This window comes from Zonotrichia albicollis, chromosome 4 (genome assembly GCF_047830755.1).
Source record: "Zonotrichia albicollis isolate bZonAlb1 chromosome 4, bZonAlb1.hap1, whole genome shotgun sequence".
Classification (NCBI taxonomy): Eukaryota; Metazoa; Chordata; class Aves; order Passeriformes; family Passerellidae; genus Zonotrichia; species Zonotrichia albicollis.
The window spans coordinates 21,356,355-21,376,174 of NC_133822.1; the positions used below are offsets into that span (position 1 = coordinate 21,356,355).

The following is a 19,820-nucleotide window of genomic DNA, read 5'->3' on the forward strand; positions in this document are numbered from 1 at the left end:
CTATAGGAGATGACTGAAGGCATGCAACAATATCCCAGCAGGAGAGCACAGCCTCACTAAGCTCTTTGGTTTCAGAGAACTCCTGACTGTCCATTTATTCCCAGCAGGGCTGATTAGGACCACCATTTAGAATTCAGTTCCAGAGCACAAAGACTGCAAGTATGAATGTGCTTTTTTCCTTAATGACTCCTACAAATTATTTTAAATAGAGCACATTCCCACCTTTGCTCCCCCACAGCAAAAAAATCACAGGTACAACATTCTGCATGACTCAGAGGTTTCCTTAAAGAAATAAATTAGAATTCTGAAGAATTAATTTATTTTTGGGTTTGGTGGCACATACTTACAGCCTCGGTGTGAATGGGGTGCACAGCGAAGAAGAGCGCCGTGACAAAAGCAAGGCGACAGTCCTTGAACACAGCTTTGTCACACGTGTACATCAGCACAAGAGTCACCAGGCAGTGTAAAATTACATTCACTGCATGGAAATACAAGGGGTTCATGCCAGCCAGCAGTATGTTTAACCTGTAAGGAAACAAAACAAAACCACTGCTAGATTTGGGAGATCTTCTAATAGCAAAGGATCTTTCAAACACTCTAAATTATGCCTTTTGCCCCATTTGCAGCCATGTAATGTTAGTGCTATTAAACTAATTACTGCAAACTGCTCTAAACTTTGGTTTATTTGATTAAAGAGAAACCATTTCCCCTATTTTTATATTCTGTGGTTGTGTTTGGCAGCGTTTTTGACAGAGGTGGGGAGTGCTGTGCCCTCCCAGCAGAGTTCACTGCAGTGAGCCCACGGCTGTGCTGCCCTAGCAGCAAATCACCCTGGCCAGCATCGTGGCACTTGTCCCATTTCCCTGCTGGCACCTTCTGTGCTTCTGCTGGCCACGTGGCAGCTCTACAACATGGCTTGTTATTTTCTGCTCTAGAAGAGATTCTTTTGCCCAGGAGCAGCCAAGACAAGGACTTGGTAAGGTGCTGGAGCATCTGCTTAGCGTAACAAGGGCATTTAGTCCCATTTAACTTTCAAAACAGTGTCACACACTGAAGGTTAAGCCTTTATTTAAGTGCTTTACTGGCATAAAGAAGCTTGTCTAATAGTTCACATCATTTTTATAAGGATATTGATGGCAAAGATAAGTTAGCTAACATCACCCTAGACTCAGTGAGACAATTAGGGTTCATTATTTGTGCCCATCATAAAAAAAAATAAAATGTAACAAGCTGTTATGACATTTGTTTGACAGCATGTACTAAAACATTCTTCTAGTTACTGTTTTTTACAGCCAGCTTGCTTAACAGCTGCTGACAAGCCTTGCCTTACACACAGTTGAAGATAATTCTCCTAAATATTAACAACATCTGTACATTTGGACAAATATATATATATATGTATGTATGTATATACACAAATATACATACATACACATGGTGCCTATCTAAGGAAGATTCCATATATGAACAAGGAATCTGGAAAAATGTCTAACTAATGTTGAGGGATTTTTTTTTCTAAACAAAAGACAAGATAACCAGTGAAAAGAAGACTCAATCTAAATATTTTACATGCAGTTGTAAATATGCTATAGGGTCAATAATCCTGCCTGTTGTTACTAAAAGACTCCAGGACTCCCATGACAAACATGATGTGACAGCAAGGCCATTGAGCTGTTGCTACTATAAAAAAACACCTTAGGTGTTTCTGTGAGACAGAGGAGGTGTGAAGAGGTCTGTGAGAGCCAGACAACCTTTTTTTTTATATATATAAATAACTCTCTACATTTCTTATTCATAAGCCAGGATGTGCTAGCTGTCCTGGGTTCAATTTTCCAGGCCAATCCACTTTTGCCAGACCAAGAGTCTTACTTGTGCATTCCTGCTGTGCTCCTACTGGAGTGTTTGAGGAGGCAACAGATGAAACCCAGAGAGTTTGTGAAAAAGTGAGATTTTGGCATGACTTGACCTTTCCCTTTGAAGTATGGGTTGATGTAGTTACATTTTGACAAGACATCAGTCTGTGTGATTCAAGAATACACAAAGAGTTTGGAGGTTTTTCTTTTTTTATCCCATTTCTCCTGCAAGCCACTTCAGGGCATCAACATCCATCACTTTCCCTTATTTCTACCAGCCCTGAATGACAAACCACAACAAATGGCAGTAACACACACCCAGCCAGGGCTTCAGCTGCAAATACACTGCAGCAGCAGCAGGAGCCCCCAGGGCAGAACCTTGTTTCCAGCACGGGGCCACCCTGCCCTAAAAGAGCCACAGTTCACCCCAAGACACCTGGAGATGTGCACAAGGACAGGGACCCTCTGCAGGAGACATTTTTTATACAAATGAATCATTTCTGGATGTACATCAGCTGAAGCAGAGTCCACTGGTCCCCCTCCAATGCCAAAGTGTGATCTGGGACTCTGATTTCTGGAGAAAGTAGGTGCAGGCAGGCGAGGACAGGTGCTCAGGATATCAAGTGATATGAACTTGTGCACCAAAAGGGGAGAAGTTCTCACTTAGTTGGCCAAGTTGTGAGAACCAATCACTAAACTCATGACATCTGGCAATACTCTTGAAAATTCTATCACCATTCTCCATGGATCATATCTGATCACTTCCCATCCTGCAGAACAGGCCTGCTGGCAGGAGAGGCAGAACTTTAGAGGTAAGGGATCTTCCATCCCCATCAGGTCCCCTATCCCAAAGGTGGGGTGAGTCCTTCACATCCCTTCTTAGGGTGAACACCAAGTCAATGAGGCTTGTAAGCTGAGAGTTACCTGACGTAAATTATTGAAAACAGCTCTGTAAAAGCAACAGCCTTGCAGCCTGGCTGCTCCCCCGCGTGTTCTTTAAATAAATAAAAACAACAGAACAAAATACAAACATAATACCATGCTGTTCAGGTAACTCTTTCACTAAACAGCAAAATCAGCCTGCAAGTGTGTTTTAAATACCATCTTTGGTGGTCCATGAACACTAAACATGAGCGTGTGCAGGTGCTATATTCACACCAGTGCTTTTTGCTGCTAAAGCTCTTTGTCATAAGGAATTAGGCCACATGGCAACGAAGGAAACATTCTTCAGTCCTGAAACAATCCCAGCAGAACAATGTTGAAATGTTACCAGTGGTTAAATTTATTGTATGTCAAAAATCTGGGTCTTCAAACAGCTTTAATCCAAGTCACAAGAACTCTGCAGAGCTGCCCAGCTCACACAGCCATGGGGGGAAAAAGGCAGCCTGCTATGGAATGCCAAATTTGCTCCACTGCAGGGGAACTGGGGAGCAACTTCTGGGCAAGGGAGCCAAGAAGGGGATGGGTAAATAAAAAATTACTTCTCTCCTCTTAATCTTTAATGCCCTAACAGAGCGAGCCAGTCTTGTTTACTGGCAGCAGCATGCAGCAATTATACACAGCAGACTGTTCAGCAAACAAAGGAAGTAAAACAGAGATATGAATCTCAAAATTAAGGAAGATCTGGTCTTTCTCCAACATAATGTTCATAAACAGAAGTTCAAGCAAGCAAAAACTGTACTACACTGGAGGGAGGTGGTGCTGTCCATGTATTTCCATACTTATACTGCCCCAAAAATGGGGAAAATCATATCATGCAGCCATTTCTGTGTGAAGATCATAACCTCTGCCTGAGCTACAGCACAACTTGTAAGACACATCTTCTAAAGAGATTCCACCCTCCACTGAAAGTGGGTATTACTTTGCATAAACTTTGCCATATTTAACACACAATTTGAACAGGAAAAGATCATCACAGGAAACTCAATCCATCCTTATGTATGGAATTAATTGATATAAATCTGCATGTGAGCCTTCCTTATAGAAACTGTGGGAGTTTTATGAGGTATGGGATGCTGTGAGACTTTCCATTAAGTGTTGCTTCCACATCTTGTGGCCTTGGTAGAGCACACATGGAGGAGAGGAGGTGCTCTGGGCTGTATGAACAGGAGCACCTCAAAAGAGAGACGTGTTTGCAAACAGCATCCTCAAGATCTGGGGCTGAACACAGCAAGTGTTAACACTGCTAGGAACAGAGACCCCAAAAGAGGAGATCCAACCATCTCAGACATGGAGGTTGTTCCTCAGAGGAGCCACCCACTAAACACTTGGAGCAGAGTTTTTACTGCTTTGGCATCTCTGCTGGAAGAGTCCCTGTAAGCAAAGATTCTGCCAAACCTCCTGCAAAATGGCAAAGGGCAGTTCAAATGCAAAGGCCCTCAGAAGACCCAGGGAAAGGAGGAGAAGAGCACTGAAGATACACCATAGTGAGGTCTCTCAGTACTAGGTGACACTGACAGGTATCTTCTAATAGAGCTGACCAGCACCATCCCTGCCACCACCAAAACAAAACACCGAGTACAGAAATCTCAGCATGATCACATGTCCCAGCAGGGCAGACAGGCTGCACTGAAACACGTATTCAAGCCAAGATCAGCACTGTTTTTGTGCCCAAGTGTTGCAGCAAGTGTGGCTCAGCATGTCACACCCAAGGCAGAGCACTGCCCAAAATACACACTCATGCAGGAGGCACACCAAAATAAGAAATCCCTTGATTTTTTAAGGCTGATGGATGTTTTCCAGGAACAGTGGAATACCTCGTTTGTTTTGCCACATGTAGCAGTTTTTCTACCCTTCCTCCACCATCCACTCAGAAAAGGAATTGCACAGCTCCACTCCCAGAGAGAGAGACCTCCACAGGCAGCAGCCTTCTCTTGAAGGTTCACTGGATAGAGACTGTACAACAGCTCTCCAGAAGAAAGCAAATCATCCTTATAACCTCCATCAGTACCATCAGATGTCCTGCAGAGAAGTTGTCAGGGACACATCAATTCTGGGTAAGCAATTCCCACAGAGAGGGCCTGGAAATGGAGTGGGACTCTGTGGCTTCATCCTTACAGACTCAGAGAGGTCTAGAGCAAGAGCACAGGCTCACAGACAAATTCCATATGTACCAAATTATGGTATGTAATCACCAGCACCCCCACCCCAGCTCTAATATAGTGCTTTGCTTTTCATTCACTTGTACACATGAAGATTCATTCAACTTTTTTTAAGGTCTCTTATGATTTAATAATATTGTATACCATAATTGGAGAGTTTCTCTTTTTATAGACTTTGTTATTATCCCTGGGCAGTTCTTGTTTAGTTTAATCTGTTTTATTATTTTCAGAAGACTAACAATGAAACACAACATGTTATGAAACAGAAATGCACTGGATAATAATGGTAATTTGTTATAGCAAGTAACACTTAATGGAAAGTCTCACAGCCTCACATACCTCATAAAACCCTCACAGTTTTTATAAGGAAAGCTCACATGCAGATTTATATCAATTAATTCCATACATAAGGATGGATTAAGTTTCCTGTGATGATCTTTTCCTGTTCAAATTGTGTGTTAAATATGGCAAAGTTTATGCAAAGCAATACCCACTTTGAGTGCATGGTGGAATCTCCTTATAAACTCCACAGATGCATGCACTTCGTGCCAGGAAAATGAGCATTTGCACTCCAAAAGAGGTGCAGCTGCATCTGTGGCAATCATGGTTAAGGCTCTATATGGAAACAGCTCACAGATTAATGCAAAACCTGTAGCAGCAAACAGAATAAACCCCTTTGCACTGGTGTTCCTGCAGTGACCAGTTCCCACCACAAAGTGCAAGAGCACTTGGTGCTGATTTGTGCTGATAATCCTTCCACAGTACAGTACAATGCCTGAGAATTAAATGGACAATAAGGCTTAAAAGGCTTGGTCCTTGGTTTGCTGTGATGGCCGTGGGTGACGAGGCAGAGGCTGCATCAATTCCCACCCACAGGCACTGCCTCAGAGCACAGCAGCCATCACTTACAGAGCAGAGAGAAGGGCAGGCATTCAGAGCAGCTTATTGCCTTCCAGCAGGGGCAGGGAAAGAAACAAGAAACCACAATTAGACTGGGAAGAAGCAGCACCTTGAAGGTGGCAAATGTGCCAGGGCAGAATTTTCTGGTAAAACCACAGCAAGTGTGATTTGATGATCATTTCTGTGTTGCAAATAACAAAAGCACCACTCACACAGCTTTAGGTTTGTACCCACAAGGGGCCTTGGTAAACTAAGTAGAAGAAGAGAAATACAGAAGAAAGTAAATCATTCTTATGATGGGCCTTGGTAAACTATGACAAGAAAAAAATCCAGATGATGGCAAGCAACAGAATTACAAACCAGGTGTCACTTTATCTAGAGAGTGAACAAAATGCAGTTTGTCTTAAAAAATATTCTTAAGTAGCACCTCAGCAAGAACTGAGAAAATGAACATCTCATGAATCACTTCAGCAGCCATCCATCAAAGTATTGAGAGAAAAAGGGATGAGACATGATCAAAAAGCAAGCTAAGACAGTCACTCATCAAGAAGAGAAAGCAATAGAAACCAAAATCTAGTATGAAGTTATTAGTCCTAAAGACAGTATTTCAAACTGGATGTAACAGTTCTTCACCAAATATGAAGTAACTTTGAAATAAGCTGAAGACCATGAAGGAAATGCCATTCTAACTTACCAAGAAGCAAAGAAAAAAGGTTAAAAAAAAAGGTATAGTGAGTGAAAAGAGAACACCCTTTTTTTCTTTTCCCTTTCTTTCTTTAAGACTGTGAGACAATAAAGAAAAAGCCCAGGAAAGCAGTCAGAAACAGAGAGAGGAAATACAGAGAAATGCCTTTAGGTAACCAGCAGCAGGCAGAGTGCTTTATTTTCATGGACTCTAAAGAGTATTGACAAGGATGCTCCTGTGGGCAAGAAGGCTGGTCGAAAGCTGAGACTGTTAGGTAAAAGATGGGCAGAGAAAATTCATGGTGACACTGGTGCAAGAGGAACAGAATGCCCAATGAGAGAAAATCTCCAGGAATTGTTGGTGTTAAATAGAGACAAGACACCACTGAAGCAAGCAGCAAAGATAAGCATGACTGCATCCACCTCAGCCAAGTCGTTCAGGAGAATTAGAGAGCTCCTTCTCTCATAAAAGGCTTTAAATTCAAGAGATAGGGAAATTTCATTCAGGGCTGACAAATGTGAAGGCAGACTCCTTCATGCTTTGTACACACCTCTCCTGCTGGGCAAACCCTCACCTCTGCAAGCAGCATGACAGCAAGGATCCCAGCCAGGTCTGCACCCCATCCCTGGGCAGGGAGCCTCCCTCACCCTCCACAGGAGCCCTGTGCTCCTTCCAGGGAGTGCAAGCAACCCCAGAGAAACAGCTCAAACTTCAGACCACAAACATCAGGCACCTGCTACAAAAACCACATTTGTGAGGGGCTTTTTTGTGCACCTGAAACTGGGGGGAAAGCCAAAGCTTTGATGTACCAAGCTTTGGAAGACACCTAAAATCACAGCAAGGCATTCCGCTCTGGGTCAAAAGAAATCCTTATGTGCTTAGAGATGTATCTGTATATTCCAGTTATAATACAAGCAGTTTTACAAAAGTATCTGCTTTTCTTCACCAAGCCCACCTCATCCAGTGTGGCTACACCAGCACTACATCAATTTCATGGCAGGTATCACAGCAGCAGTGTGGAGAGTGACTGCCACAGCATGAGTAGAAATAGTAGACTAAGCTGTACAAGAGAAATACTGACACAATCTTAAACATTGTGATGTTCAGAGTGAAGAAAATACTTGTGCACTGTGTATTTAACCTGACACATTATAGCTCCACTATATTACCCTGCACTGCCAAGCTGTAATATAGCATTAAATCAATAACAAAGAAAATGTAAGGTCTTTTTTCCTTCCCCAGGTTGTTTTGGTTCTCTTAAGCTCCCTGTCCTTGAAACTTATGCCACTGATACAGCTGAAGAAACAGAAGATCAGCTGTAAACAACCAGATAGATCAGAAGGCTGACAGCGAGTTATAGAATCAGTTCTCTCTTTGGCTATGTATTTACCTCTAACCCAAGCTCACATTCACTTAAGGCTTTGATCCAAAGCCACTGGAGCCTCACGTGAGGCTCTCAGTGCCAACCCAGCATACTGAGCTGCTGCTCAAGGGCCCTATTTACTTCCCAGGCAGGTACACACCCAAGCCATCAGTGGCTACAGGCTTGGTGGGCAGACCTGGAAGGTTCCCCATGCTGCACTCAGCCCCTGAGCACAGCCCAGACTTTTTAATTCCTCTTTTTCCTCATTTCTTCCCAGCTAGAGTACTAGTAGGATGGCTCTCTGCACAAACTGTGTGTTTTCTTGTCTTTTCCAATTCCCTTTTGCAGCTTACTCCCCCCTCCAGCCCCTCTCCTCCAAGGAGGGCAGAGGACACTCTGACACTCCCCACAGAGCCAGGCACATTCCCAGTGAACATCTCTCACCTCCTTTGAGGAGGTATCTGCTGTGCTTCCCTGCCATGCCATCCCTCCCAAGCCTTTGTCACAGCCATGTGTCCTAGATGTGTCACCCCCTTCTTCTTCTGTCCCTGGTGGGCTGTTCCTTGAGACATCCCTCACCAGCAGCTGCCTTGGCACCACCCACCGAGGCTGAGCACACAGGCCTTCACTTCCCAGCCACCTGCAAACCAGGAGCCTCATATCTGATTAAAGGTCTTACCATCTTGCCATACAGGGGATTTGAAAGGTTTCACTCCCACCGTTTTCTATCATTGTGTACCTTCACTGTGCTGCTGACTGCACCAAACCTTCATCACCTGTGTTCCTGGGTTGGAGAATCTATCTAAATGGGGATTTGGCAGACAGAAAGAGAAGGGAAGAAGGAAGACAGCACTGAGGATTGCACCTTCTGCTTCAGCAGCTGAGAAACATTTCTGCAAAACCACTGGAAACAAGGAGTAGCTGAAGTGCTACTGAGGGAATAAATGATTCAGTGAACTTCTGTTAGTGGAGGCAAGGTGTAAGACAGAAAGCACCCAGTTTAAATATAAATCCTGATTGAATTACAGAACTGGCAGTTCTCTTTTTTCCCTTTTTTTTTCTACCTTTCATCTTAACATTTTATAGGGAAGACACCAAAAGATAGTATGTTCTGAGTCTAAGAAGTTGCCTTCTTTAGAAAGAAGTACATTGCATCACTTTTTGGAGAAGAAAACACCTGCAGGTAAGTCAGTCAAAGTGATAGCAGCTGGAGAAGAGAGCATGAAGTAAGTTTTTCTGAAGGATTAAGCAAAACCACTGCCTACCATCTTAGCTCCTGTGCAGATGAGTTCTGCTAGACCTGTCACCTAACAGTTAACCATGTGCAATAGGAATGCTTCTGAACCAACTCATTCAGCATTCCTTTATTTTATGCAAGTCAAGAGAAAAGGCAAGAGAAGTTCAAAGACACAAAACAGACATTATTTAATTCAGCAGTCCATATGGAGGCTTTTTTCTCCCCTTCTGATGTTAACCCACACAAAACAGTGCAGCAATTCTGTGAATATTTAAGTTTTGCTTAATGGTTCCAGTGGGCCACTCTTTTTTTCCTCTGATCATTTATACTGTCAGACCCAGTGTGAATAATGTCAAATACTTGAGCTCTTTTCACTGTTTGGCTCCAGAGCATTAGTCTAGGGGAATGAGGACTGTCACTTATGATTTCCAATTCATCAGGGACACTGAACTACTGTTACACAATTTCAGCAATGTCTGCTTCAGATTTTTCTGACAGATGGGTGATAAATTTTTTTAATTGAGATCATTTCAGGAATATGCAGCTTATATGTAGGATATGTTCAGCCTAATGAGAAGTCCACAGGGCATTTTGAGTCCTGACTCTTACTTCCACAGCCACAAAAGGCAGAAAAGGGACCGAGACAAAGTTTCAGTAGATTGATGAATCTGTAGATATAAATTTCAGCCCACCCTTCACATCTGTTCTGTACAGGCAGTCTGGAGATCTCCCAGATTCTTTAATCTTAATACAGCAAGATGCAAAACAAGCCTTTACAGATGAAAGTTTCATGCAAGAGAAGTAGAGCCACTAGGTTGATATAAAGATTCATGCTGCTATTGAAATGCCTTGGATTTGACCAAATTAGCACAACAACAAGATAAATTAAATAAAACAAGCAAATCTACAAACAATAAAGATACCAGAATACTTTGTTGCTCTCTTCCCTCCTTCCTGCAGGCATCACACAATTTTCTCGAGCATCTTAAATGGGTGGAGTAAATTCTAACAAAAGTATTAGGTAACAGAATGGAAATGAATGTTGCTATAAGTTTCTGCTGAGCTTTTTACAAGAATCAGGGTAAATCCTTTTCTTCCTTCTGCAGGAAGACAGAGAGCAAGCAGCAACCTCCTGCTGGGCAAGGCAGGGGCGGATGCCTCAGGCAGGCAGAGAGAGCAGGGCTCAGCCACAGGTTCAGCTGCCTGGCAAAAGCTGCCCCAGGCTTCTTTGGGCTCCACTGAGCCCGTCCTCAACATCTTCCTCTGACACCCCACTGGTAGAAATGAAATGGGAAGAATGTGGAAACTGGAAGGCTGGAAGGATAATTGGAACACAGTGGATACAATCTCCCTCTGCAGCCAGGGAAGATAAACGATTCCTTCCCCATTCCAAATGCAATGCCAAGTGGTGAACAAATGACTCTGCCTTTGACCCAATGTCTTGGCTGTATGGTTATTATAAGCATAGAGGATTAAATCTTGTTCACAAAATTAGTGTCATTTCCCTTCCAGAAAGGACTAGGCAGAGACAGCACTTCATTCATCCTTTTTGACACGCCCCCCTTTAAACAGCAAAGGCAGAACCAGTTCAAGTACATTCAAATGGGAACAAGTACATTTAGTTTCCATTTCGTTATTAAAGTTTAAGTTCCTCTTGCTCATTAGCATCACAATCTCCATCCTGCAACCTGATCTAGGAGGCCAAGTCCGGCACTCCAGCGCTAATATTGCATGCAAAGGTCAGTGGTGATACACACACACGTTCACTCTTGCTCCAATTACCTCCAGGTGTGTTGCTGGAGGAATGGATTAATTACATGGATCCCCAAACTACAAGGGTTTGGCTGGACACACAATGGAGAGAGAAGGCACTCTGTGTGCACAAAGCCAGCTCTGCCTGCAACTACCTGCTCCCACCTCGCCCTTTACAGAAATGGGCTGAGGCGCTCTTCAAGGAGGAGGTAAAAAACTTGTTCCAAAAAATCCAGCTTACAAGGGTCTGTGCTGTTCAGCTTTCCTTGATGAAAAGCATGCCAGCCTGTACCCAGACAGCCAACACTGATGGCTCTTGGCTCCAAGTCCACCTTTATAACCCAAGAGCAGCAAGTGCTCTGCAGGAGTGCCAAAGGGACGTTCCATTTCCCAAAACTGCTCTCACTTCACAGAAACACTCAATTTCCACATATTCATGAAATTCTAGTTAGATATCCGGTGTGCTAATGAGTTACTCAATCAGCAGAGTGAACCAGGAACCGGTAACAAATCCCCCTGGCAGACTTGCCAATGCCCATACCCTTTATTCCAAACACCTGCTGTAGTTTGTAATGAGCATCCACCGATCACCCAGCACTACACATCACTCAGCCACACCACCAGCTCCTCAGCACAGCTCTCTGCAAACACATGTATCATTTCTAAATGCTAAGATGTGCTAAATATTCATCATCCTAAATGTTCCATCAGAATAAATTAAATAGAGAACAAGCTAATGGAAAGAATGACAAACTGTATGGACTGTAACTGAGCTGATTTGCCACAAATTCTTCTCCTGGGAGAGAGAGGCTAGTGAAGGTTTTTTCCTAGGATTAGCAAAGGTAGCTGTCACTTTACTGCCTCTCAACTTCCCTTTATTCCTGTAAAGCCGAAACTCCTCCTCAACAACTTCGCCCGGTACACGGGGAAGGAACATCTGAAGCAGGGAGGCTGCAGCTCCGCGGCTGACAAGGGAGGCGGGCAGCTGCCAGGAGGGATGCTCGGTACCCGGGGGCTGACCCCTCCACTTAGCGCTAAGAACAAAGGCACGGATAACTACGGCTCTGTTTCAAAACACAACGCGGGAACTTTCTGGCAGGACCACTCAATTGCGGAGAAAAGGTAGTCGAGATAAAGCACAGGAGGAACTCACGAGGAATTCATGTGAGCACTTCCCCGAGCCAAAAGCGCTTTCTGAAACGCTCCGTTTTCGCTTTTATCCCTCCCGCAGCCCGGGGAAGAGGCGCCACCTGCTCCCAAACGGCGGGCAAAGAGAGACGCTTGCCGGGAGCGCGGCGGACTCCTCCGGAGCGTCGCCTCATCGCTCCCTCCTCCGGCAAACTTGCCCCGGGCCGCACCGCGGAGCCCCCGCCCGCCCCCGTCCCGCAGAGCCCCGGGCAGAAATGCTGAATCACGAACCGAGGGCGCGGGACCGGGGGGTTCCCCCTGACCCCCACCCGGGGCCGGCCGCCCGGGCACGGAGCCGGGAGAGGCTCTGTGCGGAGGGCAGCCCCCGCCCGCCCCGCCGACACTCACTTGAAGGTGAGGACGCAGAGGGGCCGGTAGGACTTGTGGCTGGTGTTCTCGGCCATGCGCTTGCCCCAGAAGTCGTTGGCGAAGGCGGCGGACACGGGGGCGGCCGCCCTCACGTCGGGGTTGTTCACGATGGCCCAGACGTCGTCGTGCACGAACTCGCCCCTCAGGGAGTTGCCGTAGCACAGGGCGCACAGCCCCGCCAGCACCGCCGCCGCCGCCGCCCCGCCGCGCCGCCCGCCCGCCGACGGGCAGGGGGCCGGCGCGGCTCGGTCCCGGCTGCGGGAGCCCCGCGCCGAGCCCGTCACCATGGCGCGGGGCTCGGCCCCGGCTGCCCCGGCTCCGCCGCCGCCGCGGCGCGGGGAGGCAGCGGCGCCCGCATGGTGCGGGGCGGGCAGCGGGACCGCCGCCGGCCACTCGCGCTCTGCCGAGGCGCAGCCCGCCCGGCTGCAAATAAACAGCGGCCGCCTCCCCGCGCCATCCCTTCTCCTCCTCTTCCTCCTCCTCCTCCTCCTCCCCCCCCCGCGCCCCCTCCCGCACGCATGCTCCTTGCCGCGCTGTCACACCGCCGCCACCTCCTCAGCCCGTCGGCGCCGTGCGCTCTGGTGCGCTCTGCCCGCTGGAAGCTCTGCCCGCGGTGTCCCCTGCCCACAGGAGGCTCTGCCCGCGGTGGCTCCGCCGCACAGCGCGGAGGGGACGCGCCCGGCACGGCCCGCGGGCGGCGAGCGCAGTCCCGCTGCGGCGCTCGGGTCGCTCCGTCCCCGCTCTCTCAGGAGACGCGGCCAGGGCTGTCCTGCCGCCCCTCCGATCCCCCCCTGCAGGCAGCTCCCCTGGGGACCGTGCTCACCCAGCCGGCGACAGCATCCCACGGCACCCACGTTGCTGCTCCACAGCATCCACAGCGTGCATGGTGATCCGCTACCGATGCTGCTGCTGCACCGCATGCACGCTGCTCCACGGCATCAGTGCTGGGCCACATCCTCCACGCTGCGGCGTCGGCTGTGCCAAACAGTCCCCCGGCTGTGTCCTGCTGGAGGAAAAGGCATTCTCGTGCCACAGAACTTGTTTTCTCTACTCTGGTCCATTTCCTGTCTTTATGCCAAAATCGCTTGAGAGCTGCAATGTGTCCATACCCTCCCACGGATGACCTTTCCTGTGTTAGTGATAAGCCTCAATAACTAAAGGAAAGGCCATGGTCAGATCATCTATTCACCCCTTTATGAAAACCACATAGTCACAGATTTTTCAAAAACCAGAAAAACAAGGACTCTATTAATGGGCTTTTACCCTTTAAAAGAAACCCTTCTGCTTACAACCGAACAAAGCAATAACACTGCTTGGCGAAGAGGCTTCAATTCAATTAGGTGAATAACAAACTGGACAGAGATTGAATTTTTTGCTGAGAAAAGATGCTCTGGGCAGGGCTCAGCAGCAGCCTGAGCAGCTCCCAGCTGCTCCCGTGTGAGCGTGCCTGCTCCCGTGTGGGAAAGAGAGGGGAGCGAAAGCCTTGGAAAGTTCACACAGGCTGTCCAGGGCAAGCCTGCTCCAGGAATGCTTTTTCCCCCAGCCTATTTGGCACTTGGAGTGATCTGGTATTTTCCAAGTGCAACAGAGCAGGCTTTTCAGATGCACTTTTGTTATAGCTAAAAATAACAGTTAACTCTGCCTAGGACAGTGTGTTTATATCCAGGACAGAAGGAAACTCCACCACAATCACAGCCATTAATTCAAACTTTCTCTTTAAGCAGCTGATGAGATTTAGGCAGTTGGCTGCATGGAGTTTTCATCAGCAGTGGGAGACCACTCATGATAATGTATTGGTCTTCATTTTCACCTAAGTTTCAAAGCCTAGGCTTGCAAAGTTGGACTCCAGGAAGAGAAATAGCCAGGTATCCACAGGCACTCAAGTACCAGAGCCCACAAGGACCCAGCAATTCTGGAAACAACCTCATTATTGCATGAATGCCTAAGAGGTGGGACCAGGACTTTTTGTTGACATAAATTAAAGTAGTGGTTGGGGGGGATGGTAGAGAGAAATAGACTGTCATGTTGTTGAAAGCAAAAACAATGTGTAAGATTTAACGGTTGAAATTGCTTTACAGTAGACTGCAGGTCATACTTAAAATTCTGAGTTACTCAGCTGAACAAAATCTGCAATCCTCTAGCCCAGCTGGGCCTTAGCAGGCTGTCCCTCCCAACAAGACCCCCGTACCTCTGGTCCTTCCCCTCCAGGGATCAGAGTCCTCACAGCCTTTCTCATCGATGTCTTGCAGCCAGCTTTCTGTCCTTCTCCATCATCTCAGGATGGGGACAGTCCCTGACAGCCTGCTCCTGCCACAAAACAGAGCCCAGGGCTGCCACCAGACAGCTGGGTGCAGAGGCAGGGACAGGTCTCTCCATTTGTTATCCAGGGCTGTGGGACTTGTCCCTGCTGTGTCACAAGCTCTGCTGTCCACTCATTCAGCTTAAGTAGCTCTTTACTAAAAGCTCACCAAAAATGCAGAGTTCTAAACCAGTAAATGATGTAGAGGTGATATAAAATAATCTTCCTATTAAGGAATTTGCTGACAATATCTTCTGACAGTATCACACACAGCCATCTAACATCATATAGCACAACAGGCACACTCAATGGAATAAATAACATTGCTCCTCATACAGAGCTACAATATCCTGGTCTCTTCCATGAGATTTGGTTTGTTTGATTAACACCAAAAAGAGAGAGATGGCAGTCCTGACCCACTCAAAAAGAGAGAGATGACAATCCTGACCCAGTCAGGACTCCTTCTCCTCACACTCTTTAGGAGGACACCTACACAGACCATTGGCTTTTGTGTGGCACACACCTAGGCTTTGCAATGGAGCAAAATCAATGTATTTTTGAAATGTTTCTTATGTGCTTATTGAAATGTTATGCATAACATGTAGTTCTTATGTGCTTATTGAAATGTTATGCATAACATGTAGTCAACAGTGATTTGGTAAATCTTTATAGAACAAGAAAATCTATTCTCACTTCTCTAAGACACACCAGTTCTTTCCTTTCTTCCATCAGCAAAAATCTGAAAGAGACAAAGCAATGCTCCAGAGGCAGCCAGTGAGGAAAACCTCCTGTTCTTCACACCAAGACCCACTGAAATACTAACACATCATCCTCTACTTTCTCCACAAAGGGAAGCATTACCTCTTGGTGCAGCAGTCACCATCACAGATTGAATTCAAGATGTTGTCTGTTGCTACAAGTCCTGTCCACCTATAAAGAAAGTAACAGCAAAAAGAATTCAGAGGGCAGAAGAAATATTGAACTGTGTTCTGGATGTCAGATCTGTACAGATACATGCAGTCATAGACACAGAGGGAGATGAAAGAGAGAAAGAAAGAAGAGAATACAGAGATGGGATGATTTGCTCCCAAGTTGCTTTGTCACTTCCAAAAAAAATGTTATCTAATAAGACGTATTTCCTTCTCCTGCAAGCCTCGGTTCTTTCTCTACCTAAAGTAACCATGCCATTGCTTCTGAAATGTGAAGCCAAATTGCTTCTCAGAAAAGCAGAGCTGGCTTCTGGAATTATGTGTAGTTGAAGTACTCCAGCTATTTTCCTGCTTCCTTGTATTTGAATCACAAGTTTTGTGCCAGCTATATAAAAAAGATTAACAAATGGTTGTTGAAACTAGAGACCTTGAAACTAATTATGTGCGATGCTGAAAAAATCCTTGCTCTGCTAATTGAGCAGAGCTCGTTACTTCCAAAGCAGGAAAGTTTTGCCTCCACTTGGAGTAAAACATACGGCAGCCAATGCAAGGCAGGAGACACATTTGAGCAGATACACTTCAAAGGGTTGAGCACTGATTGATCTGCTATTATCTGACAATTGCAACTGCTCAAAGGCAGAGAGAAACTGCAAATGTTTTGGGTTTCGAGCTTAAACACGGAGTCAAACTTTGCGTTGACTGATTAAAGTCTAAGAATGCAGTAAATACAATTTAAAAGTTAAATTACCATATGGTCATAGCTAGAGGTAAATTTCAAAAGTAGCACATGTAAATAGTTTCTTGCTGTCTGAGCAAATAATTTTACATTTAAATGAAGTCATTTGGTAACTGGTCCAATTGATTTCTGCTTGTAGTCAGTTACTGCAATTCATTTCAGTTGCCCCAGGATGAAACTCTGTATCTGCCACACAGAGAATCTTCGGTGGATACAGATTACGTTCGTATGGTTAAAAACAAACCAGATTTGGAATCTTAAATCCAGTGTGCTGCCTGTGCTCAAAGAGCTTTGGAGAGACAGAGAGCAATCCATGTGGGCCTGAACCCTTTCAAGGTGTTCAGTGCAGGAATAATTTGGTTTAGTCAACTAGGATTTGCATTTTGGAGTTACTGGGAGCACTACAACAGTGAAAGGCTGTACTGAGATTTGCTGGGAAAATCCTAATTACCATCCTTTTTTCCTTCTTATCAAATTTCTTCTAAGTCTACTCAGGCAACAGAAAGTTTCTCTTTGGTGAATTCTTCCTAAAGCCCAGTGAAAGTCCCTATGTTTTTGCTTTCACTTTCAGCTGTGGCCAAGAGCCAGAACAAGCAGGAGAGGAAAGCTTAGTACTTGGTCCTGTGATCCTTAGGAGACAGAGAAATCCAATATCCTCAGGATGACCTATCCTTTTCAAAGGGGATATAGCATTTCAAGTTCAGCCCACAACCCCTAGAAGCCTTCTCACCAAGGCAGTCACAGACTGTGCTAAATATCAGCCTTGAAAATTCCACCCCCTCAGTATTTACCAAGGGATATCAACAAGGAGATATCCCATGATAAGGACTGCTTGGTGGAGCCTCGTGGTTGCTCATTTCCCACCCCTGACACAGATGGCAAGTAGCAGAGGATCCTCTGTGACCCATTTTCACATCCATTTGTCACCTGTTTCATATGCTGGCACAAAATGAGAGATTTCAAGCCCAGAAAAAGCTTGCCATAGTAGTTAGTGGATTAGAGGGAATCTCTTTTTCAGCTCATACAACAAATGCATTTTCTGCCTTTGAAGAGACCTGAGTTAAGCCTTGGTCTATGGACAGGATTGTTCAGAGCCTTTGAACGCCCACAGTAGAGGGAACATCCATGATTTGACACTCTACCAGCAAATGGTAGAGTGACCTGGGTTATGTAATCTCAGCTCAAAGGTCAGGCACAATACAAAGGTGGGACAAGCCCCAATAAGGAGAATAATTGGATTCTTCATCTGCTGAGAGGAGGCAGACTATGGCATAGGCAGATGAGATTCTTCACCCATCAGCTGAGGGGATCAGTGCTTTCCATTTCTGTGTGCATGATTTGGGTGTGCAGAATCCCATCAGATGAGCAAAAGCATTTTTCTTTCCTTACTGAGAATGGATTTGCACTTTTCCTCTGCTAGAAGCATTGAAGAAGTTTCCCAAAGCCAAAGAAAGTCCTCAGCCTTGCCCTTGCCTGACAGATCTTTTTTATTGCAGCAGAGCAAGGGAAAAGTACAGGCAATAGGGTTTGATTCATAAGAGTTATCATTTGCAACAATCATCTATTTATTGCTGATTAACTATTAGACAGTATTATAAGAATTTTTATGCACTTCATGGAAATCAGTTAATGACTCAGAACCACAAAAATTATAAAGGGAAAACCCAAGATAGGCCACTCTCTGGATAAGCAAATGAGGGATTCTTCTATGACCCAACATTTTTTTCACTTACATTGCATAGTGCTGGATGACATTTTCAGTCTTCCTGGAGCACTGTTTCCAAGCCGAATGTGTGTGAGGCTGTTTAAAGAAAATCCTGCAAGAGAGAAGTTGTTTTAAAAGGATAGCTTTCCCAAGAAATGGACATTAGTAACTCAGACACCACATGCTTCCCACGAGGCTGTGCAAGGACATGTGTACATTGTCATGTGGCTGAGGTCAAGTGCAGGGTAAGAAACTCTGATCAATATTTAGTGGCTGGGATTCATATTGCTCCTGTAGGGAGACATTGGATCTGGAAGATAAACATTATCTTGGTGAGATAAAGGAGGCATTTTGGACTGTACTGAAACAGTTAATTTACCCTATAATCTGTCTTCAGAGTTGGCTGTAGGTTCCCCAGTGCAATTGTCTCTTGAAAGTTCATATGTCAAAATAAAAGCAGAGGTTAAAGCCCCTGAGTCTGTTCCCCATTCAGATTCGGTTAGTTTTGTTTTCTGTGAATCTCTGAGCTGGAATGCAGCAGCAGTTCTCTCCTAAAAGTAACTGATTTATACAAAAGATCTTCTAGCATCCCTACATTTGATTGAATTGCATTCACTGCAAAAGGTCTGATAAAATCAGACTGCTGGATAAAATCAGGAAATTTCTACATTTATTCTCTGATTACCAGGCAAGCTCAATTTCATCATGGTGAAGTAGAAGCCAATGGTTGCAATTACCTTTCTTTCTTTTCATACATTTTTTAATATTTGGGTTTAGGATGGAAAAATTACAAATTAATAAATCTGCACCAAGTCCAGTAAAGACTCTCTGCAATATTATTATTCATATCTCTATTATTAGCAACAGCTGGAATAAATTTTAGCACAAATATTAAACTGTATATTGTAGAACAAGCCACATGGAGTCACTGTAGTTTGAGGAGGGTGAAAGTTTCCATAAAAGCTACTGTGAAAGGAATATGACATTATCTCTTTGGATTTCATTTTTGCAAGCAGCTACAGTTTTATTTTGCAATAAATTAACTCCAAATAAGCTTAACTTTTTGGTGTTTATGTTGAACAAACACTCCAGATAAAACAATGCATCAAGCATTCATTCTGGGCTCTGCTTCTCTTCCAGAGGTGCAGAGGTGTAGGGACCAGTTCTGGCTGTGTTAAAGCAAAAGTGAGTCCTCAAGCACAGTCACAACAGCCCAAACCAGCTATGCTGGCTGGGGAGCTACCCCACCAGTTGGCTTTTCACTGGTTCTGTCCCTGCTCTTTTCCCAAGGCATTTGGGAAATTATCAGCCAACCAATAAATCAGTTAAAAATCAAAGCAGTAAAACCCTGTACAGAGGAAACAATTTGAAAGCCTGGTTGAGTGGGGCAGCATCAGGAGGAAGCAGGATGGAGAAGGAGGCAGCTGGGAATGATTGGAGTAGCTTTTCTGCATTCCCTTTTCCTTCTCCATTGCTCCCACAGACCATGCATCTAAGTGACCCTCAAATTGGTAGTAGGATAAAAGAATCACTCCCCAGTGATCCCTGCTGTTCAGCACAGCACTCATCTGCACTCTTGTGAGTCTGCTGCAGACAGGTAAAATATCTTGTAATACTCAAGGAATTTTTAATAAAATATTAAGCCCATTCTGAATGGAAGTGATTATTTGGATGTGGAAGCATCCAAATGTGGATGTGGAAGC

General features: G+C 45.2%; 1 protein-coding gene across 1 annotated transcript in view; it reads right to left on the minus strand.

The window, feature by feature from the left end:
- The window catches only part of TMTC1 (transmembrane O-mannosyltransferase targeting cadherins 1), a 142,864-nt gene extending 129,942 nt beyond the window's left edge, over positions 1-12,922 (minus strand). Inside the window, exons 1-2 of the mRNA XM_074539055.1 lie at positions 12,428-12,922; positions 348-525 (exon numbers count right to left, since the gene is read on the minus strand). Coding sequence (XP_074395156.1) covers positions 348-525; positions 12,428-12,735 — 486 coding nt within the window. The 5' untranslated portion in view covers positions 12,736-12,922. The remainder of the gene's footprint in view (positions 1-347; positions 526-12,427) is intronic.
- Positions 12,923-19,820: the final 6,898 nt, after the last annotated feature.